The sequence below is a fragment of the Tauraco erythrolophus genome, chromosome 28, assembly GCF_009769465.1.
Source record: "Tauraco erythrolophus isolate bTauEry1 chromosome 28, bTauEry1.pri, whole genome shotgun sequence".
NCBI classification, from domain to species: Eukaryota; Metazoa; Chordata; class Aves; order Musophagiformes; family Musophagidae; genus Tauraco; species Tauraco erythrolophus.
In genome coordinates this window covers 5,566,754-5,586,663 of record NC_141492.1, presented here as the reverse complement: position 1 = coordinate 5,586,663, position 19,910 = coordinate 5,566,754, and the positions used below count along the sequence as shown (strand labels likewise).

General features: G+C 54.6%; 2 protein-coding genes across 8 annotated transcripts; both read left to right on the top strand.

Annotated features, from left to right (window-relative positions):
• The first annotated feature begins 4,902 nt into the window (after window positions 1-4,902).
• CIRBP (cold inducible RNA binding protein) lies at window positions 4,903-9,595 on the top strand. 7 transcript variants are annotated; one of them, XR_015222898.1, is made up of 7 exons: window positions 4,903-4,969; window positions 5,622-5,730; window positions 5,826-5,932; window positions 6,323-6,461; window positions 6,558-6,642; window positions 9,184-9,288; window positions 9,453-9,595. XR_015222898.1 is itself a non-coding variant. In XM_086627781.1 (7 exons), the coding sequence occupies exons 2-7, from the start codon at window positions 5,628-5,630 to the stop codon at window positions 9,186-9,188; spliced, it is 507 nt and encodes a 168-aa protein (XP_086483907.1). In that variant the 5' UTR covers window positions 4,903-4,969; window positions 5,622-5,627; the 3' UTR covers window positions 9,189-9,224. The 7 variants fall into 7 exon arrangements, 5 of the variants coding, with proteins under 5 accessions (XP_086483907.1, XP_086483906.1, XP_086483905.1 ...); XR_015222897.1 differs by lacking the exon at window positions 9,453-9,595 and adding an exon at window positions 6,769-8,584 and having other exon boundaries at window positions 9,184-9,223; XM_086627781.1 differs by lacking the exon at window positions 9,453-9,595 and adding an exon at window positions 6,769-6,836 and having other exon boundaries at window positions 9,184-9,224.
• Window positions 9,596-13,481: 3,886 nt separating this feature from the next.
• Window positions 13,482-14,407, top strand: FAM174C (family with sequence similarity 174 member C). Its single transcript, XM_086627724.1, has 2 exons — window positions 13,482-13,762; window positions 14,242-14,407. The coding sequence occupies exons 1-2, from the start codon at window positions 13,482-13,484 to the stop codon at window positions 14,405-14,407; spliced, it is 447 nt and encodes a 148-aa protein (XP_086483850.1).
• The last annotated feature ends 5,503 nt before the right edge of the window (window positions 14,408-19,910 follow it).

Genomic DNA, 19,910 nt, shown 5'->3' with positions numbered 1-19,910 from the left:
CCCAAATTCAGAACCGGCGCAGTGTTTCACTCCCTGGATGACACCGTGCACGGTGACACGGCGATCAGGGAGGAGCAGGAGGTTGGTGAGGGATGGGACGGTGGGAGCCCTGCTTCAGCCTGGCCTCACATTCCCTCTTTTCCCTGCAATCCCAGCAAAAACAAAGAGAGCGGAGGCGGCTCTGCAGGGTGGCAGCAGCTGGGCAGCCGCGCGCGCCCCCGCCACCCCCCCGCTGCCCTGTTTGCAGGAAGGGGCTCCCGAGCGCGGCGCTGAGGCTCGGGGGGAGGAACGCGACGCCAGAGCACCGCGATGCCGAGCACAAGCGTGGGATGGTTTTGTTCCCTCTCCGGTCCTGCTGTCACGGAGCCCGTGTAAGCCACGGCCCTGCGAGCAGACCGAGAGACGACCAGCGCTGTTGTGAGGCGCTCGGGTGCCCGTCCACCCCTGCCCGCTGCCCCCGTGCTCCTTCCCACCCCGCTCTTTCCCCGTCCTTCCAGGCCCTCCTCTCGCAGCCCTCGCCCGAGGTGACGGTGTCCGGAGGAGCTCAGGGCTGCACCGGGGTTTGGAAACCTCGTCGGAGCAGTGCCCGGGGCGGATGCCTCAGCTCTGCCCTTGGCTCCCAGCTCAGCCTCCCCGAGTAGGTGCCAGGGCTGCCGAGCAGGTTCGGGCTCGGCTGCTGCATGGCTCTGGGCAAACGCCGAACTGCTCTGTGCCGAGGAAGAGGCAGGAGAGTGGAGAAAGGTCCCTGCAAGCCCGGGCAGCTCAGTGGGGACCCCTCCCCAGGGACACCCGCCGCGCCGCGGGAAGGGCTGCGTGGCGGCAGGATGCACCCGCGGCAAAACCCCCTCGGAGGCAGGAGGGAGGCTGGCATGGATCTGGGAGCCGCGGCAAAGGCGCGGGCCGGAGGGCGGGCATGGAGCACGTCTCGTCGGATCAGTGCTCCCAGACGTATTCCCCCGTGGCACTGAACGCCGATGTGCTGCTGGACGGGGACTCTTTTGGGAAGTGTTTTCACTTCTCGGGTGTTTAGCACCCTCATCGCTGTCCCCGGAGGTTTTAAAAATTGGGTGAAACAAACTCCTGTCAGGCACGAGGCGGCTCGATTCCACAGACGGGATGATCCCGAGATCCCCCTGGCCTCTTGCGATTCACGATTTAACGATAACCGCGCGCCGCAGCCCACGGTGGCAGCACCACCACCGCAGAGCGCGCGGTTCAGGACGGCTGTTCGTGGTCCTTGGCGACGCGCCGGCGCTTTCACCGCGGTCACACCGCGGCCCGGCTCACGGACAGCTGCAGGTGACTGAAAATGGGCTGTGGCCAGAGAGAACCAGTGGTGATGCCCGGCTCCAAAACTGGCACAGGGCCATTCGGGTGCCCGTTCTGGCAGGAACGGGGCAAAGTTAACTCTGCGCAGTCCCTCCTGGGTTCGGAGCGTGGTGGGACCGCCCTGCTTGGGGCCGTGGCGGCGCCGGCCGCTGCCGCGGGAAGGTGGGTTTGCTTTAGTGACACAAATCACGCACCTGATGTTCCGTTGCTTAATTAACAGCCGTAACAACCTGCGACTCTGCCAGGTGAGATGCCTGCTGGGCTACTCCCAGCGCCAGTTTCAGCGCCGCGGTACGTGTTGAGATGTCCCCGGTCCCGGAGCCCCTCGGGCAGCACAGGAGCCCGTGCCCGCGCCGGGCAGGGGGAAGGGCAGTGCTGCAGCTGCCTGCTTGCAGGCTGAAGCGACACGCGCTGCCTCTAACGCCCTGGGTCAGGCGGGGAGGAAGAAGCAGATCTGGAGCACAGGAAGCCTCCCGAGAGCGGCAGAACTGGGACGGGAGCGGAGGCAGCACGGGTGATCTCCATCCGGACCAGTTCTCGCCTCGTTTCGCGGGGTGACCTTGTCGGTGCCAACAGAAAGGCATCAACGCACACCCAAGTGAGACCGAAATCACGCTTGTGGGGACAAATCCGGGCAGAGCTGCCATCACCATCCACCGTCACGCTGGTTCTTTTGTCCTGCTGGGACCAGAATTCCCCTGAAGCAGCACGGGAAGGTTAACAGTGCGATTTTCAAACCACCCGACCTGCGCTGGCTTTCACGAGGAGTTAAACCAATTAAAACCAGTGTTTTTTCCCCCACGTTTGCAGCACCAACAGGCTGGGGGACCGGCCGGCAGCACCGCGCTGCCTCTCCCCTCCGGCATCCCCGGGCGGCCGTCCTCGCCGCCACTCGCGGCACGCGGAAAATGGCTCCGCGCGTCAAGGTCACTCCGTCCGCCCTCGCCGTGGCCCAGAAGCGCCCACGTTAACGCGTCTCTAATTCAATCAGCGCCGCGCCGTGCCGGAATCAGCGCCGCGCCGTGCCGGGGTCAGGGCTGCGCGGTGTCGGCCCTCCTGAAGGGCACAAATTGGTCTGCGGTCTCGGAGGGCACGCGCGCCCCCCTCGCTCGTCCCGGCCACGACCGCGGCACTGCTGGGCCACGCAGCCCCACGCAAAATTAGGCAGAGTTCAAAAATTACGCAGGCTTATCCGATAATTCAAACCTAGAGGTTAAAATTAACATACCCTCCTCGAATTAGTTTTTTTCATTTGCGTAAAATACTGTACTGCTGTATCCTACTATTCAGTTTCACCCGTTTCTAACTATTTAACTAACTAACATTCCCCCAGTGTTGAACCTTTTCTTCTCCTTTTACTGCAAAGTGTGTCGGACACGCTCAACTACCAACAGCTTGTACCTATATTGCATATTGTTATTATCATTATTCGATGTTGTCAATTTGCTCTCAGGACTGGAAAGTGAACTAGTTTTGTCACGGTTTTGCCAGTAAGAAAGTAACACTACTGCTAGGTTGATGCCTCATTGATGTATTTATTTTTTTTTACGTGCTTCCGAGCACTCTGGCACGAGGTGGTGGCGTGCTGGCCCCGCCAGCCCTGCGTGCTTGGCAAAACCACCGATGCCATGGCCCCGTAACACAAAACCCGCAGCCGGCGTGCCGTGTTGAGCGCCGCGCTGAGGAGTAACGGAACACCTATTTTTGTGCGTGGGGCAGCTGAGACTCGGGCAGAGTGCGATGCCGAGATTCCGCTGTGTTTCATGTACAAAACAGCCCTTCTCCTGTAGATCCCAGAAGGTGTAATGACACATCGGAGAGGAAAAGCCCAATTTCCTACTCTGCCAGGCAGAGAATGGTTGCTCACCGCTGTTACAGAACAATAGTGGGCAGAAGACTTCTTTGCATTTCTCTGTGGTTTCTTTTTACTCTGTCTCAGCGCTCAGTTAGGAAATCAATCACATTATCCGGGAATGAGCAGCTCTGATTTAAATAATTCCAGTGTTACTATCCTGCTCTGACCAGGAAGGCTCCGAGCACTGGAGAGGGGATGGAGGGAAGGAGGGAGGCGAGGGCTGCGTGCGGGTGTGCGGGCGGCTGCGCACGCTCCTCCTGCTGCAAACTGCAAAGGAAATTACCGAGTTTTCACAGGGCAACCTCTTCTCCGGGGCACAGCTGCAGTGCCCTCCACAGACCTGTCCTCGCCTTGTTTTCTTCCACCCTTTCTTCCCAGTTCGTGTCTGCACACCGCTGTTGTCCTCCTCTGCGTCTCTTCCTCTCAGATGTTTTAAAATACTGTTCTACGTTTCCTAGATGAATTGTAGTTATTGTATGAAAAAATGGAGAAACTTTATTTTTAGGGCTTTTTAAACCAACGTAGTCCCTTGCAGGGGCACGTGTTTGTCTTTGCCAGAGTTTCCTCTTTCAGTAAGGAAGTTTTTAATGCTGGAGATTTCTTACCTTAGAAAAACCCCAGGGTGGGCTTTTACACATGTCAATGGAAAAAACAGGCTGGGCAAAGTCCTTTTATTATTGTTTTTAAAACAAAACCATTTATGCTTTGGGACCAGCCACGGGGCCGCCTTTTACATTCACGGTGCTGCGCTCTCCCCAGCGTGCAGGGGGGTGCGGAGGCACCAGCGCACCACTTCAGAGGAGGAAGCTGTCTCCATGGAGGGATTATTCACCCTGTGCTGCCACAGGAGAGGGGAAAGGCGGAATTGCTGCCAATCCTGCGGGACTGGGAGAGGTGGGCAGCCTCCTGGGGGGTTCTGCCTGCAGGCTGCTGGCTGGGGGTAACAAGACATGACCCTGGGCCTGCCTGGGACAAGGGGACCTACCGCTGTACCACAGAGCCCCGCTCCGGTAGTGAGCGTGACCGCCGAGGCCCAGCGGGCCGCGGGGACAAGCTGGGCCTCCACAGGGCGCGGGCGCCGGCCCCGGTGCGCCGGGGACGGGCCGCTCCTCACCGCCTCCCTCAGAGGAGGAGGGAGAAACGCGAGGGGCGGGCGGGCCGCGCCGAACGGGCACCGCAGGGCGGCGGAGGGGCCCGCCCGGTGCGAGGGCACACGGCGGGAGGGCGGCCCGGGCGGCGCACTCGCCGCCCAAGATGGCGGCGGCCCCTCAGGCGGCCCCTTTGTCTGCAGCAGCCGCCGCATTGCCGAGAAGGGCGCGAAACTGGGGCAGCGCGGCCACGCCCCCTGGGCGCGCGGCAGCCAGGGAGGGCGGGGCGGGGGCGGCTCCCGGCCAATCAGGTGCCTCCACTTCCTTTCTTCTCACAGGGGCGCTCCCGGCCAACGGTCTCCGCGCTGCTGGCCAATCCGCGCCGCCCTCCGCGCCCCGCCCCCGCGCGGGAGGAAGGGGCGGGGGAGGAATGCGGCGGTTTTGTGTTCGCTCCCCCCTCCCCTCGTCCCCCGCCGGAGCTCATGAATATTAACAAGGTCCAGCCCAATCAGGGGGTGCGGCGGCGGCGGCGCTTTGGTGGCGTCATCGCCCCGCCCTGCAGAGGAGGTTAATCTGCATATTCATGAGGTGGGCGGGGCGGGGCGCGGGCGTTTATAAGCCGCCGCCCCGCCAGCCGCAGCGTACATCGCGCTGAAGCTTTGAAGTGCTGTGCGGGTTGCGGACCTACAGGGCACCGGTAAGGCGGCCGCCGCGGTGGGCGGGCGGACGGGCCGGGGACGTGCGGCGCGCCGGAGCTCGGGGAAATGTAGTTTAGGAGCCGGAGGGCTTGCTGCCTGGCGGAGCCCGGAACCGGGCGCCCGTCCCGCGGCACGGGAGCCCGCCGCGGCTGCGGGGCGGCCGGCGGAGCTGTGCCGTGTGGGAGAGAGGGCCTGGGCGGAGGGTGGGGGGAGCGAAATGTGCCCTCGGAAACAAAATGGCGACGAGCCGCGGCCGTGCAAAATGGCGGCGGGCGGGAGGAGGGGCGGCGGGCCGCGCCTGCGCCAAGGGGGCGGGCCGCGAGGGAGGGGCGGGGGTCTCGCGCCCGGGCGGGGGTAGGGGCTGCCGGGGCCCCCCGGAGCGCGCATGCGCGCTGGGCCCCCGGGCGGCCGGGCCCGCCTCCGCACCCTGCCGGTGCGCGGGCGGGCGGGCGGCCCCGCGTTCGGGGCGGGCGCTGGTGCGGAGCCGGCCCGGGGCGTGTTCCGCCGTGGCACCCAGCGCCGGTTCGCCGGGGAAGGAGGTGTGCGGTACGGGAACGCGAGGTGGCTGGCGGTGTTACAGCCGGTTCGGTCCGGAGCCCCTGTGGGAGTATGTCCTTCGGGACGCTGACGGCGGCCACATCGATTTCGCAGGTCAGAATGGCGTCAGATGAGGGAAAGCTCTTTGTCGGCGGGCTGAGTTTTGACACCAACGAGCAGTCGTTGGAACAAGTCTTCTCTAAATACGGACAAATTTCCGAAGGTAAGCTTGCAGTGCCGAGCTGCGGTGACTTCCATAAAGTCGGTAGGATGCACGGGTGCTGATCCTTTTTTTAATTTTTCTTCTCTTCTTTCTAGTCGTTGTGGTGAAAGACAGAGAGACTCAGAGATCCAGAGGTTTTGGCTTTGTTACTTTTGAAAACATAGATGACGCTAAAGATGCGATGATGGCCATGAACGGAAAGGTAAGGAGGCTTTGGAGCAGCTTCTTTAGTTCCTAAAATGTAGTAAGAGAAGCATGAAAGATGTTTCTCAGTGCTGCGTAGAAAAATGAGTAATGGTGTCTTAAAACAATGAAATGATACAAATAATAGAGAGTATAAATGGCTCGAGTTCCATAACTTGGCCTACATGACCAAAAAATGGTGACTCTAGGAATACTGGCATATACTGTTTGAACATCAATTTACTTGTGTAATTGGCTTAGTTGTGACATAAATAAACCCTTTGTTTGTAAGAACTAGTGAATTCTGGTACTGCTTAGTTGACAGTGGAGCTCTGTAACTCATTGTATATGTACTTTGCTGTTTAAATGTTTAAATATTAGGTTGGTTTATTTTTTTTCTGTTTGTTAGTCTGTAGATGGACGTCAGATCAGAGTTGATCAGGCTGGAAAATCATCAGAGAACAGATCTCGTGGATACAGAGGAGGGGCTTCTGGGGGCAGAGGCTTTTTCCGTGGTGGCAGAGGTCGAGGCCGTGGCTTCTCGAGAGGTGAGTGTGCATGAATGCTTGCAGTACCCATAATGGAAATGGCATTTGTTGGAATGCTTAAAAAAAAACTAACCCATGGTCTGGTGTCTGTTTGAGGAGGTGGAGACAGAGGCTATGGCGGAAGCAGATTTGATTCCAGGAGTGGAGGATATAACGGCTCCAGAGACTACTATAATAGCAGGTAAAGTCATCACGACCGCCGCTGGGTTGTTGGGAAGCTCTTGAAGTCCATTGCCTGTTTGACGTAAGCGTCGATAGGCTCCAGAAGCCGTTGAGCAAATATAAAGCACATGAATGTTTTCAACAGCAGGAGTCAAGGCGGCTATGGGGACAGGTCTTCAGGAGGATCCTACAGAGACAGCTACGACAGTTACGGTAAGTCTTGGTTCAAATGGGAACGATGAGTACGTACGCTGTAGGAGCTCTCTTAAACCTCCTGACCCTGTGCTCGAGTCTGGAAGTACTGTAAGGCTCGGTTGGACTGTGCCGCTATTTCTGTTCTTGCCCGTAAGAACCAATCTGCCAGGCTTTGGACGTGGTTGTGCCGTTTAAATTTCTAATTTGTAATGCATGTGTAGGAGTTGCTTGGATCTAAGGCAAAGCAAGTTTTTAAAACACGTTCCTCGAGCTTGAGACTAAGACAAAACTCGGATGCCCTAACAAACTTAATCAAGGGTGGGGGAGTTCTCTTACGGTGTAGCGAACTAGCACTAGCTTCTGAAATAATGCAAGGGAGTAAAATGCTGGAACTTGTCTATGCTTCAGTGCCTTTACAATTGTGCCTGCTTCTTGTCCTCAGCTACACACAACGAGTAAAAATCCTTCCTGACTCAAGATCGTCCTTCCAATGGCTGTATTTATAAAGATTTTTGGAGCTTCGCTGAAATCGTTATTGTGTAGTACATCTACTTGTATTTTCACTTTTGTAGTATTATCAGTTCTAATCTTGTCAAACACAGCCTGACAGCTTCTGATACAAGATGGTCTAATTAGACTTTTCTTTAAGAAAGCTCTGCTTTCAAGTGTTTTTAATCTTTTTTGAAAGCACTTCAGATTTTATTTTATCCTTCATGATGAGCCAAGGTGTTTTTTTTTTTTAAAGTTGTGAAGTTGGGGCCCCAATTCAGTTTCTTTTGAGATAGAAAGGACCTTTAATTCAATGTTCACTGGAAGCTGAACAAGCTGTGGACTTTTTTTTAAGTGCATTACCTTCGTCTTTTGTAACATTCCTTTAGTGTAGCAAGGTAGGAATGCAGCCTGGGTACAAATTGGAAGGCAAACCACCTTGATATATCTAAAGAGAAACTTGCTTGTATGTTCAACCTGCATAACGGTATTTTTACTGTTGTAATGATGTAAATTACCCAGAAATAGACTTGCAAACTTACCATAAAAGAGGTTCTTGAAAATGTTTATTTATATTGTCCTTTTTTACTGGAAGAAATATGCATATTCCATTGATATTGTATTTGAAGTGGTAAAGGATTCTTGTATACAGTTTTCTTTGGCTTTACGAAGCCTATTAAAAGACCGTCTGAAATGAACTCTGCTCCTGACATTTACATTTCATTGCACAACACAATCCTGGAAGATGAAGAACAGTCTAAGTAGTAGAGGATGCCAGAGGAGAAGACTAGTGATAGTGTAAGAGCAAGCCAGATTTATTGACCAGCTGCTAGAATTTAATCTTAATCGGTCTTGACATGTGAATTCGTCAACGTACTTTCACGTAAGAACAGTCAGACTTGTCTAGAGGCAGAGGACTGAAAGTGTGTACTTGAGGGTGTTCCAGTACTCACAGCCTAAGTCAGCCGAAGTTGAGGGAACGCTGGTGTTAGGGAAGGATAATTGATGTTTCCTTAAAACACTGAAGTAGCCTACACTGAAAAGCTGTAGTGAAGTAACTGGACTAGTTACTCGCTTGCCAGGAGCGTGCAATGGTAGGTAAATTGCCGTAACTAGCTAGCTTTGTCATTGCCTTACAAGTTCTAAGAATTCTTTGCTAGCATATGGAAACTGCAGTGTCCTTGGAGAAAAGAAGTGTTGTGCCTCCAACAGAAACCTCTGAGACGAAAGCTGCTCTCTTGGCTAGTTCATATGTGGAAATAGTCCTGTAATTCGAGGTAACTCCTTTTGCTCATGTCCGCATCCTTCCTCTTGTTGAGAGCTCATTTGAAAGTCTAATGTACCTGTGAAATATTCCTTTGACAATTTTGGTCAACTGATGGAAAAAAAAAATTTTAACCCATGCCGTATGCAACCTTTGGCTTGTGGCACAACTTCGGTTCCACAGATCAGAGTTGGGCATGCAGTCATGTCTTGCTAGTAGGTACGGAAGCAAGATGGGAAACGAATTCCCTGACTCGATATGTGTTCATCTATTGAGAATCTTCCTAGACTTCATTAAGTTGCTCACTTTAATTGTAGCTTTCTTTGCCATCCTACTTGTTGCCATTAACTTTTTCCCATAGCCCACGCTTCCTAAGCAGCCATGTCAAAGTGGTTAACTCTCTGCTTAGGGATCAAATGATACATTGGCTGGCGTGTCAAAGGCATCAGCCGGCCCCGGAACAGTGTTCCCAGACTGTGCTTCTGTGATGTGATGGGTTCAGCGAATGGCTTGTGAAACCCTTGTATACGATGTGACTTGTGCTGGGGGAGGCGGGTGGCAACGTGAAGGCTCTTGGCTGACGTGTTTGGTAATGCCTCTTTGCTTTGGCAGGCTGAAGAGAAGATGGACATGCCACAGGGAGGCTGAGGGCGCGTTCTGAGGAAGGAGAGTGCTTGTTCCAAGGAAGCAGGACCAAGGCATGAGTTTGCCAACCAGGTAATGTCTCTGGCCCTGTAGCTTTTGCTGAGCTGAAAGGTTTGGCTCTGCTACTGTTGCACAGCACTGGTCTGTCAGTGGTAAAGTCTGACCAGTAGTTTCTAGGCAAGAACTTACATGGACTCTTCCCTGCCTTTAAATTCACCCTCTCAATTTTATTTCAGCAATGGAATGCGTCAGAGAAGACCGAGAAGGACAGCCATTGACTGGAGTGGTGGAGATGAAGAGCTTTGAGCAGTGGTGTTGCTGATCTTTATATAGATAATTGAACAAGGAAATGATCTAGAATAAAATACTGGAATGTGGAAAAAAAAAAAATGAATCTCTCTAGTAATTTTGTGGGGAAAGATTAGAATATGAGATTGAGGCCAAGGCACACAATAGAAATCTGGTTATCTGGTGTGTAGCCCAGTTAAAAGTGCAAAATAAACCAATGCTGTTCTGGTTGGGGAGGTGAACAGAGAGGGCAGGCTGTCTGTGAGGGTGAGTTTCAGGGAGAAATTTAATTGCAGCACTGTAACCTTGAATTAAGTGAGTTAATTACATGAAGTTTTGTGCATCTGCAAAACTCCAGTAGTGAAGCAGCTGCCTCCAAAGGGAAGTGTCAGGTGAGCAATGACATGAACAAGGGGTTCGTACTAGTGTGGAACAGAAGCTGCTCCTGCCACTTGAAAGGGTAACAAAAGGTCTATTTTGCACTCACGTGCTAAAGCTTTTTTGATTTGATCATGATTTCTTTCCACACACATTAGTATAATTAAAATTGTTCTGCTGATGAAAATTGAGGTGTTTGTGCCACTCTCAGAAGTGGCTGCACAATTCCAAAGTTTTCAGGTGGGGCAGGAGATTGACCTGTCCTGTGACTGGTGATTGCTGTGGGTGTAAGCACATGGCTCAGGATAAAGTTGCTGCAGGTTTCTCAGGGAAGTGGTTATTTGTAACTCAAAATTTACAGGTTAGGTTTTAGGATCACTTACATTTAAAATTTTTATTGAAGTGAGAAGTAACATCTTGGATATTCTCAAATTAACTCTGGTCCTGGGATTTTCTGGTAGAGCAGCTTCCTCAGGTGAAAGCTGTTAGGTGCTTGGAGATGAGAACTGGAGCGAAGCAGTACTGAGCTGTGCTGTGGTTAGGAGGTTCAGCTGGATGGTGGGAGTGTTCAGACTGTACAAAGGCAGTAAGAGCGTACCAGCAGGACAGTAACTGGTTTTCCCAGTCTGTTGAGTGCCTGTACAGATGGGGTGCGGGATGAGTTAGTGAGAACACACAGTCCTAGCAGCTGGCAATTGTTTAATACTCGTTGAAGGTTTGCCTGTGAGTGAGGAGGAGCTGCATGGCCAGGACAAACCCTACTGGTGTGAGCGAGCGGGCCGCTCAGCCCCGCATGAAAGGTGAACAAGCCACCGATGGCAGAGGCTGCAATTCTGTATGAATTCCTTTGACTCCGTGGCGCAGAACGCTAATAAAAGCCTTAGTGCTGTGTTCCCCGATGAGCAGATGTTGCCTTTTATTTGCAGTGTCGTCTGTGTCCCGCAGAGGCTGTTGTGTGCAGGAGTTAAAACACGGGTTGTGTTCAATTGGGGCTCTTGATTGCTGCTTTGTTCAGGGCTGTAATTGTGGTTGCCCTGCCTTGCACCCAAACAGCCTGTGGCTCTTGTACCTGGCCTTTGGGGCTTCCACTGTCCGTGCAGCGTGGTGGTGGTGCTTGGTGCTAAAGATGTGGGTTTGCCTCAGTAGAGGGGCAGGTAAGGCACGGAGAAATGCAAGTTTCTCTGCAGAAATTGCAGAATTTTGCACTCTGGTATCTGTGAAATATTTAGCTTTCCTCTGGTCTCTTAGCCTTTACCTGCTCCTCCAGTAAAGTTACTGGGAGATTTTTCAGCCTTTTGTCTTTGTTGGAGTTGGGCCGTAGAGATCAGACTTTTGAACCCTGGCTTTGTTGGATTGGGGTTTTCTCCTGCCCAGTTTCAAGTCTCATTTTCAAAATGGACCACGTAAAAGTTAAATTAGCCAAACTGCCATTTTCTTCGTCTTCTGTACGTGTAGAACATTTGTTCCTAATTTTTTATTTAATTGCTACCTAGTACCTGGCTTGTAATGAAGTCAGATGAGTGCTGGTTGCTGGATCCCTCCAGCTGCTCCTCGACTCAGTCTCTTGCGTGCCGTGGGTTACAACAGCTCTTCTCTACGTAGCGGTGGATGTTTTCTGACACACCACACTGTAACTCAAACCAGCCTTAAAAGTCTTTGCCCTTCAGGCTGTCATCTTTGATGTGTTATACCCGTGTCTTGCCACCCAACACCATGGAGCGGGAGCAGCTTGGATGACTTTATTTCCACCATCCTGCTGGTCTGACCGATGGCTGGCACGGGGCTGTGAAACGGGCACTGCCTTCCCGAGAGATCCCTGTAACTGGGATCGTTTGGCTCAGACCGTGCCCGATGCTTATGAAAAATGAGGTCTCGTTCTCGGTTAAATCCTGAAAGCGTGGCAGCTCGATAACGAGGAAGATTTATTCTGCTGGAGAGGCTGACAGCTGGGAATGTATTTTTGGCAGCTTTGGAGAGAATGGGGCAGGAGAGTGCAATGGGACACATGAAGGCAGTAAGAGGGTTTCTGATTCTCTGCTACTCTCCTGCCCACCCTTTTTGTGTTAAAAAACCACATTTGATTGCTTTTTCGATTGCTTTATCCTGCTTCTCCCCCCCTTTTTTTTTTTCCTGATACTTCCCTGGCTTTTGGTTATGCTATGCCCCACTCAAGGACAATCTTTTAAGGGCTATCTATTATGCAAAAAACTCTGCTCGTGCAGCCTGAGTGCCTTTGACGAAATCATGTCAGCATTGTGCCCAGCAACAATTACAGCGTGTTCAAAGGGCAGGATTGATTGTGTATTCTCCAGGCCACGGTGCAAAGCCGGGTTATTGAGGGATTCCTGGTGGCTTCCCAACCCCTAGCCGCTGCTCCTGCCCTCCAGTTGTGGCTTGAATCAGCTCTCCAGATCGGTGTGATGGAGGCCAGGCGCTTAGCTGGTACAAATGAGCTAAATTAACGGGTAAAGCCAGCTTTAAAAATGTGTGCTCTTATTAAGGAATGTTTTCTCTTGCTGGGGAGCCTCAGGCACAAAGGAATTAAGTACGGCGGGACGCAGGGGGCTGCTGCCCAAGAGCCATCAAAACTTCCCCGTGCAGCGATGAGAGTCCGCAGGAGCCCAGTGGGCATTCGTGCGCGCAGAATGGGAACGATTATCCGGCTTCCTTCCCGAAACCTACTTTTTCTTCTTTTTTTTAACCTTTTTTCAAATCATCTAAGCGAACAGGGTTTAAAAAAAAGCAATCGGCTGACACACTTTTGGGGCTGTTTCTGGCGATTCACCAGCGAGGGTTCTGCATGTCGATGGTGTGAAACGGAGGGGCACGGGCGCGCGAGGAACCTTTGCCGGCACAAACGCACCCGGGTGACGCTTATAAACGGATTCCAACCGCAAACACCTACAAAGCATTATTCGAGAGACCTTCCCGTGCCTGAACGCGGGCAGAAATAACGAGAAGGAGCCAAACCAGCGGCCTGGTTCTTTTGGCGTCGCCAACGACGGCGCCGCGCTCGTGGCTCCTTCTGGGATGGGCTGCGGGAATCGCTGGACCAAATCCTGCCCGTGTGCTCGGGACGGGGCTCGGGGCTGAGGTGATGTGTCCACCGGGGGTGACCCGTTTGTGGCCGAAACGCCCTTTTCCACAGCGCGGTGTGTCCGGGCGGCTCCGGGGCGGACAGACCCCCGTCGGTCCGGCGATCTGTGGGGAAAGGCGGTTGTCAGAAATACCCCAAACGCTCATGTTTCAGGCGGAGCTCAGCCCTGGCCGCCCGTCGTGGCGGGGGGAACGGCGGCCCCTGAGGCGGCGAACGACCCCGCGGGGAAAATGGCGGCCCCGCGGGGTGGGGGGGGGGGGTTGGCGGTGCTGGGCGGGAAATGGCGGCCCCGAGGTGCGGACTCGCGCGGTGCGGGGGAACCCGCCGCCCTGCGAGGCGGAACGGCGGCGGGTCGGGGGCTGCGCGCCCCGGAACGGTGCTGCCCCGGAACGCCGCGCGCGGCTCCGCCGGGCCCGGCCGGTTCCTGCGCCGCGCCGCACCGTCCCGCCGCCCTCCCGCGCCCGCCGCGCTCAGTCGCCGCGCCGCTCCGCCCGGCCCGGCCATGCTGCGGCCGGAGCCGCTCTGCCTCTGCTTCCTCCTCCTGCTGCACGCCGGCCGGGCCGCCTCCCCCGCTCCCCCGGCCGCGCTCAACGGCACGGACGCGCCGCAGGCGGCCGCGGGGAACGGGACGCGGCCGGACCCGCCGCCGCCGCCGGGATCGCGGCGACCGCCGCAGTCGGGGCTGCCGCTGGGGTCGGGGCTGCCGGTGCTGAAGCGGGCGGTGTTCGTGCTGAGCGCCCTGTCCGCGCTGGCCGCGCTCTATTTCCTCCTGCGGGCGTGCCGGTGAGTGCGGGCCCGGTTCCTCCCGGTCCCCCCCTCCGTTCTCCCGGCCCGGGGCTGTGCCCCTGCTCGCCCTGGTCCCCCCCGGCCCGGGGCCGTGCCCCTGCTTCCCCCCCCCAGTTCCACCCCTTCGGCCCGGGGCCGTGCCCCCGCACCCCCAGGCCCCGGGCTGTGCCCCTACTCGCCCCGGTTGCCCCCTGTCCCCCACGCCGGGATGCCCCTGCTCGCCCCGGTACCCCCCCGGCCCGGGGCTGTGCCCTGTTTCCCCCGGATCCCCCCTGCCAGGCCGGGCTGTGCTTCCCTGTGCATCCCTCTGGCAGCGCCTGGGAAATGCTGCTGTAAATCCATGCTACTGGTAATTACCTAAGGTAATTAGCAGCGATAAAACCTCTCCCGGTCCCTCTCCTTTTGCTTTTTGACTCAAAAGCCGCGTCTCGGCGCAGAGCTGCGGTGTGACGGCGCGTGCGCTCTGTGTCCCGCAGCCCCAGGTCAGAGGCACCCAGAAACGAGCGGAAAACTCATTTCAGGTTGAAGAAACCTCAGCGGAAGAAATACAACCTCCTGCTGAATTACGATGAGAACATCGAGATGGCCTCGTTCGACAGCGACGAGGACACCGTGTTCGAAACGAGGAACCTGAGGCGGTAAGCGGCGCTTCCGTACGCTTCCCTGTTCCTCGCGGGGGGCCGAGAGGCTCCTTCTCCAGAGGCGTGGGAGCTTTGGCATGGATCCTATAACCAGATCTGCGTGAATTAAGCTTCTGCGTGTGGTCTCTGTCTTGGCACACAGACTTTTTCTCACCTTTCTTCGTTTTCTGACCGCGCCCGCTGGAAGGGGCGTACCGCGGGCTTTTCGGAGCACCGCTTCGTGCCTTCGGCAGGTCCGTAGGATGGGGAGAGCCCTCGTGTCCAGTCGGAGCCTCCCTGCATTAGACGGGAAAACAAAAACTGTTTTTTTCAGTTTAGGAATTACTCCCAAGTCACACCGTGCGGTCCCATTGGGGCATCCATTCCTGCTTTCACAGCGATGTGCTTTCATCCCATGGATCTCGACGCCAGTTTGATTTCTCTGGAGGGTGTTTTTTTAAAGCCAAGGGGGAATGGCAGCTCGTCGTAGCGCTGTGTGGCCTCTCAGCTCCCCCAGCTGTTTTGAGGTTGGTAGTGATCCGTACGTGCCCACTCTGATACTGAGTGTCTTCTTTTTTCCAGATGATTTGGGATCGGTGGCACCGACTGCATGGACAGACCGAGGGGGCACGAGTCCCGTGGAATGACCTTACCAGTGCTCAAGTTTTAGTTTCTGTATTTGCTTATAATGACTTTTAATTAACAGTACAAACACTTCTGTAGCTGGGGCAGGGGAAAGGGGACCAAACCTGTTTTCTTCACACATACTTTTGGGGAAAGGTGGAGCTGGGAGCTGAATGGTGCTGCATTGGGTGCTGTTAACAGGGAGGCGCTGAGGAAAACGTGACTCTCGGATGAACACTCAGCGTTTGAAGCCTCACCGCGCTGGACTCGCGTGCTGCAGCTGTGTCTGCTGGTCTGTCGGTGTTTTATAGGTGCTCACATCCCCCTCTCTACTGGCTGTGGCAGTCAGCTTGGAGTATCAGGCAAGTGGATTCCTTTTGCAGGCTGATCCTCTTTCCTCCACGCAGTATCAGGTTACTTCTTTAGGAAGTCTCTGTAATCAGCTCTGGTCTGGTAGGAGCTGGGAGGGCTCTTGTTGTCTGTTACACCAGAGTTGTGTTAGTTCAGGCAGAGAATACCTTTGGGAGTGGGTGAAATGCATCAATTTTCTTGTAGTTTTGGGGTTGCCAGTTACACATGATAATACAGGTCATTACGTGGGTTTACAGAGCAAAGACGTGTTTACATATGAAAGGTGCCACTTAGTTTCTCCAGAAGAGCCATCAATTGTGTAGCTGTGGGGTTGTTGGGGGGGTTCTGCCCAGCTGCAATGCTGTGCACGCTGGAGGGGTGCATGACATCGGCCAAGCTTCTGGATTTTGGGCTGCTGGCTCTGTCTGAGATCACCTGAGGAAGAGGCAGGGTGCTGCGGTTTGAGTCTGAGAACCTGAACCGTGATGAGTGACCTGTCCCTGAGCATCTGCCGACTGGAGAACGAGGACCCAAACCCCTACGAACGGTGACTCTTACACTGAGACAGCCCTGCTCAGAAACAATCTCTTCCTGAAGGGTACTGGAGTTTGGCTCTGTTTGCTGGTGCTTAAATGGTACGCAGGACGTTTCTGTGCAGCCCATTGTGCTCTTTGGGTTCTTATCGTGTAGGACCAAATGTGAATGTGTTAAAGGTCATTGTTAGGTGGATCTGCTGCTAAAATGGTGAAAAGTGCTTGCCAAGTGCTCCTGTTCAGCCTCGAAGGGAGGGCTCTTCCTTGAAAACTATGGGCAGTGCAAACCTGTATCCTTAAGTCCCCTTCCACCCGAAACTGGTAGTGCCTTTGTTAGCAGAACCCCAGGGAGATGCCCTGCAGGCCAGGGAGCTCCTGCCTCACCTCACCTTTAGATTGGAAGAAGATTGGAGGAAGATCTTCTTTAGAGGAAGATTGGAATGTCTGTCGGTGGAGTAGGCTCCTTGCCTTGGGTTGGCAAATCTGTAGATAAGAGGACAAAACTGACGCTTAGCAAAAAGAGCAGGGAGGCAGGAGGGATGTCCTGATCAGTGAGGACAAACAGTTTTGCTGCCAGTCCCCCGGGTCTCGCTGCCACTCTGCCATCCCTCGTGAGGCAGATGAGGGCGCAGTGTGATCCTGGTGCTCAGCCGTGCGAGGGGCAGCATTTCCCGGAGAAACGGCACCCCAGGTGCTGGCAGCTCTGTCCTGCACACGTGCAAAAGATTTTTAAATATATCTATATTTTTAGTAATGCTGTCATGTGAACACAACACTCGGATGTGCCCTAATTTCATATCATTTATATCCTTTCATGCCTCTTTCAGGTACTTTCTGCTTGTTTAGCTGATGCAGAGATGAAAGCGTTGGCCGCGTTCCTCTGCGAGGATCGCAGTGGTGGCTGAATCTGGCCCTTGCTGCCCCGTGGGCCACCGCAGAGCTGGTTGGGTTGATTCGTGGGAGTTTTCCTTGATCCTGCAGGGGCTGGCAGGTCTGTGCACATGCCGGTAACTTTCTCTGGCTCTTCAGCCCCCTCTGCAAAGTCATTTCTTGCTTTGTGCCGGAGCCAGCTAAGCCTGACTCCGTTCTGGTCCGCTGCCTTGCCCTGGTGCAGCGTTGTGACTGATGCGTTCCTAGGTCTGGCTTTACCCGAGGCGATTAACCTGATGGTTCTTCAGGCTCTGCTCTTCCTTGGACAGATGAGTTTTCCAGTTCTGAACTTTTCTTACCTTGTAGGAGTGGGTGATTTTTTTTTGATGTTAGCAGTTGAATGATTTTGATCAAAGAGGGGACCGCAAGCCATAGGTCCTGCCATGAAAGTAATTCTGATAGAATTTAATTTTGCTGTAATAAGTGTTTAGAATTCGAGCAGGGGAAGATGTGGATGGATACAGCCAGAGCCCATAACGAGGGCCCTATTCTGGTACTGTGTGGGCAAATGGTGATTAATTTACCAGCCCGGTATCTTTGCACCATGTACATGTTTTCCAAGTCCTTATGCCAGCTGTCTTGAAAGGAGTGGAGAGTGACAATGTGATCGTGGGGCTGTAGTGTAGCAGTGCTGTCACTTCTGTTCTGATCCTGGTTTGGCTGGAGACAGCTCTGAGCTGTAACCAGTGACCCTGTGTAGCTGTTTCCATTTTCCCCCCGAAGCATCCTGCACCTTGGAAGCAGCCGGGAGTCTGGATTTGCTCTTTGCAAGCCGGGACGTTACATTCCTGCTCTGTTCTAAATCATTGTTAAAGGCGTTTTCTGAGGAGGGGAAACAAAGATGCTGATTACAGGTCTGAGGCTCCTTGGAGGACAGGTCGGTTGCTGGGCACAGCTGTTGCTGAGCTCCGTTTCTCCTGGAAGAACAAATTGGAGCTCTGGCGGCAGCTTCTCCCTCGCGGCGGTGGAGGAGCGCACCAGGGGCAATCAGCACGGGGCCAGGGCAGGCTTTTGGTGGCGGGTGGGAGATCTTGCTAATAAATAGTGGCGTTTAAAGCCTTGCGTTATGTTTCCATAATCAGAGACCAGTTCAGTAGTTACTTCAGTTGTAGTTTTAGTTACTTCGTGCGTAGTTGATATCCGTGTCGATAGCCTAGTAGGTCTCTTTGCAGCGGTTAGAACTTGTAGGAGTTTTTCAGGATGGATTTAAACATGCGGATGCAAACCTCTGAGCCCACGAGACAGCTGCGGGCCGGGAGCTGCGCGGCTGCGTCGGTGCAGAGCTGTGCTCGTGCGAGTGCACGCTGCTGCTCAGAGGAACGTGAGCGTGCCTCGCCAGCCACTGCTGCACTTTTCCTTCTCCAGAGTGAATCAGGGTGCTGGTGGGAGGCTCTGTGGGCTCCAGCTGCCCTTTGCTGTTGGCCTGTGCAGGGCTCTTGCCAAAAGGCTGTTGGAGCTGATGGGTGCAGGGTGCTGAGGACGGGGAGCGGAGCACACGGTTCCCTACGATGCTGCGTAGTCGCCATCCTGTGCGTGTCACAAGCGGCTGCTACAGAGTTCGCTGGAAACAATCACCATTGTTTAAGCCAAAGCCGAATTTCAGAAGTTTACGTAATCGCCTCTCTGATCTTCTTGGAGGGCTGTATCGAGCCCTCGGTATTGAACTGCTGGGCAAATCGACTGGACCGTCGTCTGAGGTTAATGAGATTGACTGAGCGGTATGAGCATCAGCTCTCTCTTCTTAATAACGTGCTCCTGTTTTGTTTCGTTCACCCGTGTGACTGGAATGGGATCTGCGGCGTTGAAGTGCTGGGAGATGGACCTGTGGTCTGAGCAGATTGCCAAGAAGTCAATAAAACAGCGCTTGAGTGCGTTGTGTTGTCTGTGCTCTCAGAAATGGAGGAGCTTGTGTTTCACCCTCCCGCTTGAATTGTTGATTTATTTTTAAATAGCAGCCATTCTCCTATTGATTGATTGTTTTACTTTCGTTCACAGCATCCCCCCTCCAGTGTATCTTGAAACAAATGAAATAAAGCGTTCCGTTCCTCCCGATGCCTCCACGGCAGCGTGCGTAGCCGCCGGCGTTCGGGGTTGTTCTGCGGGGCCGCCTGACCGTGGCCGGCTCGCCGGCGGGATGGTGCTTTTGTGGAGCCTTTCTCTGCTCCGCTGGGCGTCGCTGGGCATCCCTGGGCATCGCCGGGCATCGCCGTGCTCTCTGCTTCAGCCCTTCTCCCGCATTACATCCCCGCTTCGCTCTCGTTGCCTGCTGCTCACCGTCACCCATCATCTTGGGGTTTGTTTAAATTGTCTAAAGTCTCCTCCCTTTCTTTTCTCCCTGTTCTTACAGTAATCCCTTTTCTTCTTCAGAAGTAAAATCCCTGCGAGGGTGATCCCAGCCTCTCCGCAACAGAAGAGCCGAGTTACATTTTGCTTATTTGGGAGCCGGGAAGGCGAGGCGGCCCCCCGCTGGGATGTCCCGGCTCCTCAGTGCAAAGAATTAAAGCTCGAACAAAATCAAGGGCGTTCCCTGGCACTAACATCTGCTTTTCATCCCTCTCACAAAGGAGGGTGGCTGTGCAGGTTTCGGTTGCGTGGATCAGTGGTGCTGAAGAAAAGAGAAGCCAAGTTGCCCATGTCCCGCTCGGCCACCGTGCCCTCGTGGTCACTACGCGCTCGTCCCGCAGCCTGGCACAGCTGAGAGCCCTCCATTTGCTCCGTGTTGTAACCTTCTTCCTGGCAGGGGCTTCTGTTGTGCCCGCTGCGCCGGGAGGGCAGCTGGCGCTGGGGCCGGTGCGCATCCCTGTAGATGGCACTCGCAGACCGAGCATGCCGGCGCTCCGGGCGCTGGCAACACCTGGTGAAGCTGGAAATAAATCCTGCTGCCGTGGAAAGGCAAACCTTCCCTCCAGCAGCTGTCGGCCCTCTCGGGGCTGCATCTCCCTGGCCCTGGGGTGGGGGGAGCAGCAGGTTTTGGGTGGCTCTTTGCCTGCAGAAGGTCTCTCCCAGCTGCGGGTGCTGCTTTCGCCCCTGGCTTTATCTCAGCTGGATTTAACCCGGCCCTGTTCCTGCTTGTTTGCCAGGGCTTTT

Coding starts and splice junctions, on each gene's coding strand:
- FAM174C (XM_086627724.1), top strand. CDS start 13,482: ATGCTGCGGCCGGAGCCGCTCTGCCTCTGCTTCCTCCTCCTGCTGCAC. Junction 13,763..14,241: donor TTCCTCCTGCGGGCGTGCCG/GTGAGTGCGGGC, acceptor TGTGTCCCGCAG/CCCCAGGTCAGAGGCACCCA.
- CIRBP (XM_086627777.1), top strand. CDS start 5,628: ATGGCGTCAGATGAGGGAAAGCTCTTTGTCGGCGGGCTGAGTTTTGAC. Junction 5,731..5,825: donor ATACGGACAAATTTCCGAAG/GTAAGCTTGCAG, acceptor TCTTCTTTCTAG/TCGTTGTGGTGAAAGACAGA. Junction 5,933..6,322: donor TGATGGCCATGAACGGAAAG/GTAAGGAGGCTT, acceptor TCTGTTTGTTAG/TCTGTAGATGGACGTCAGAT.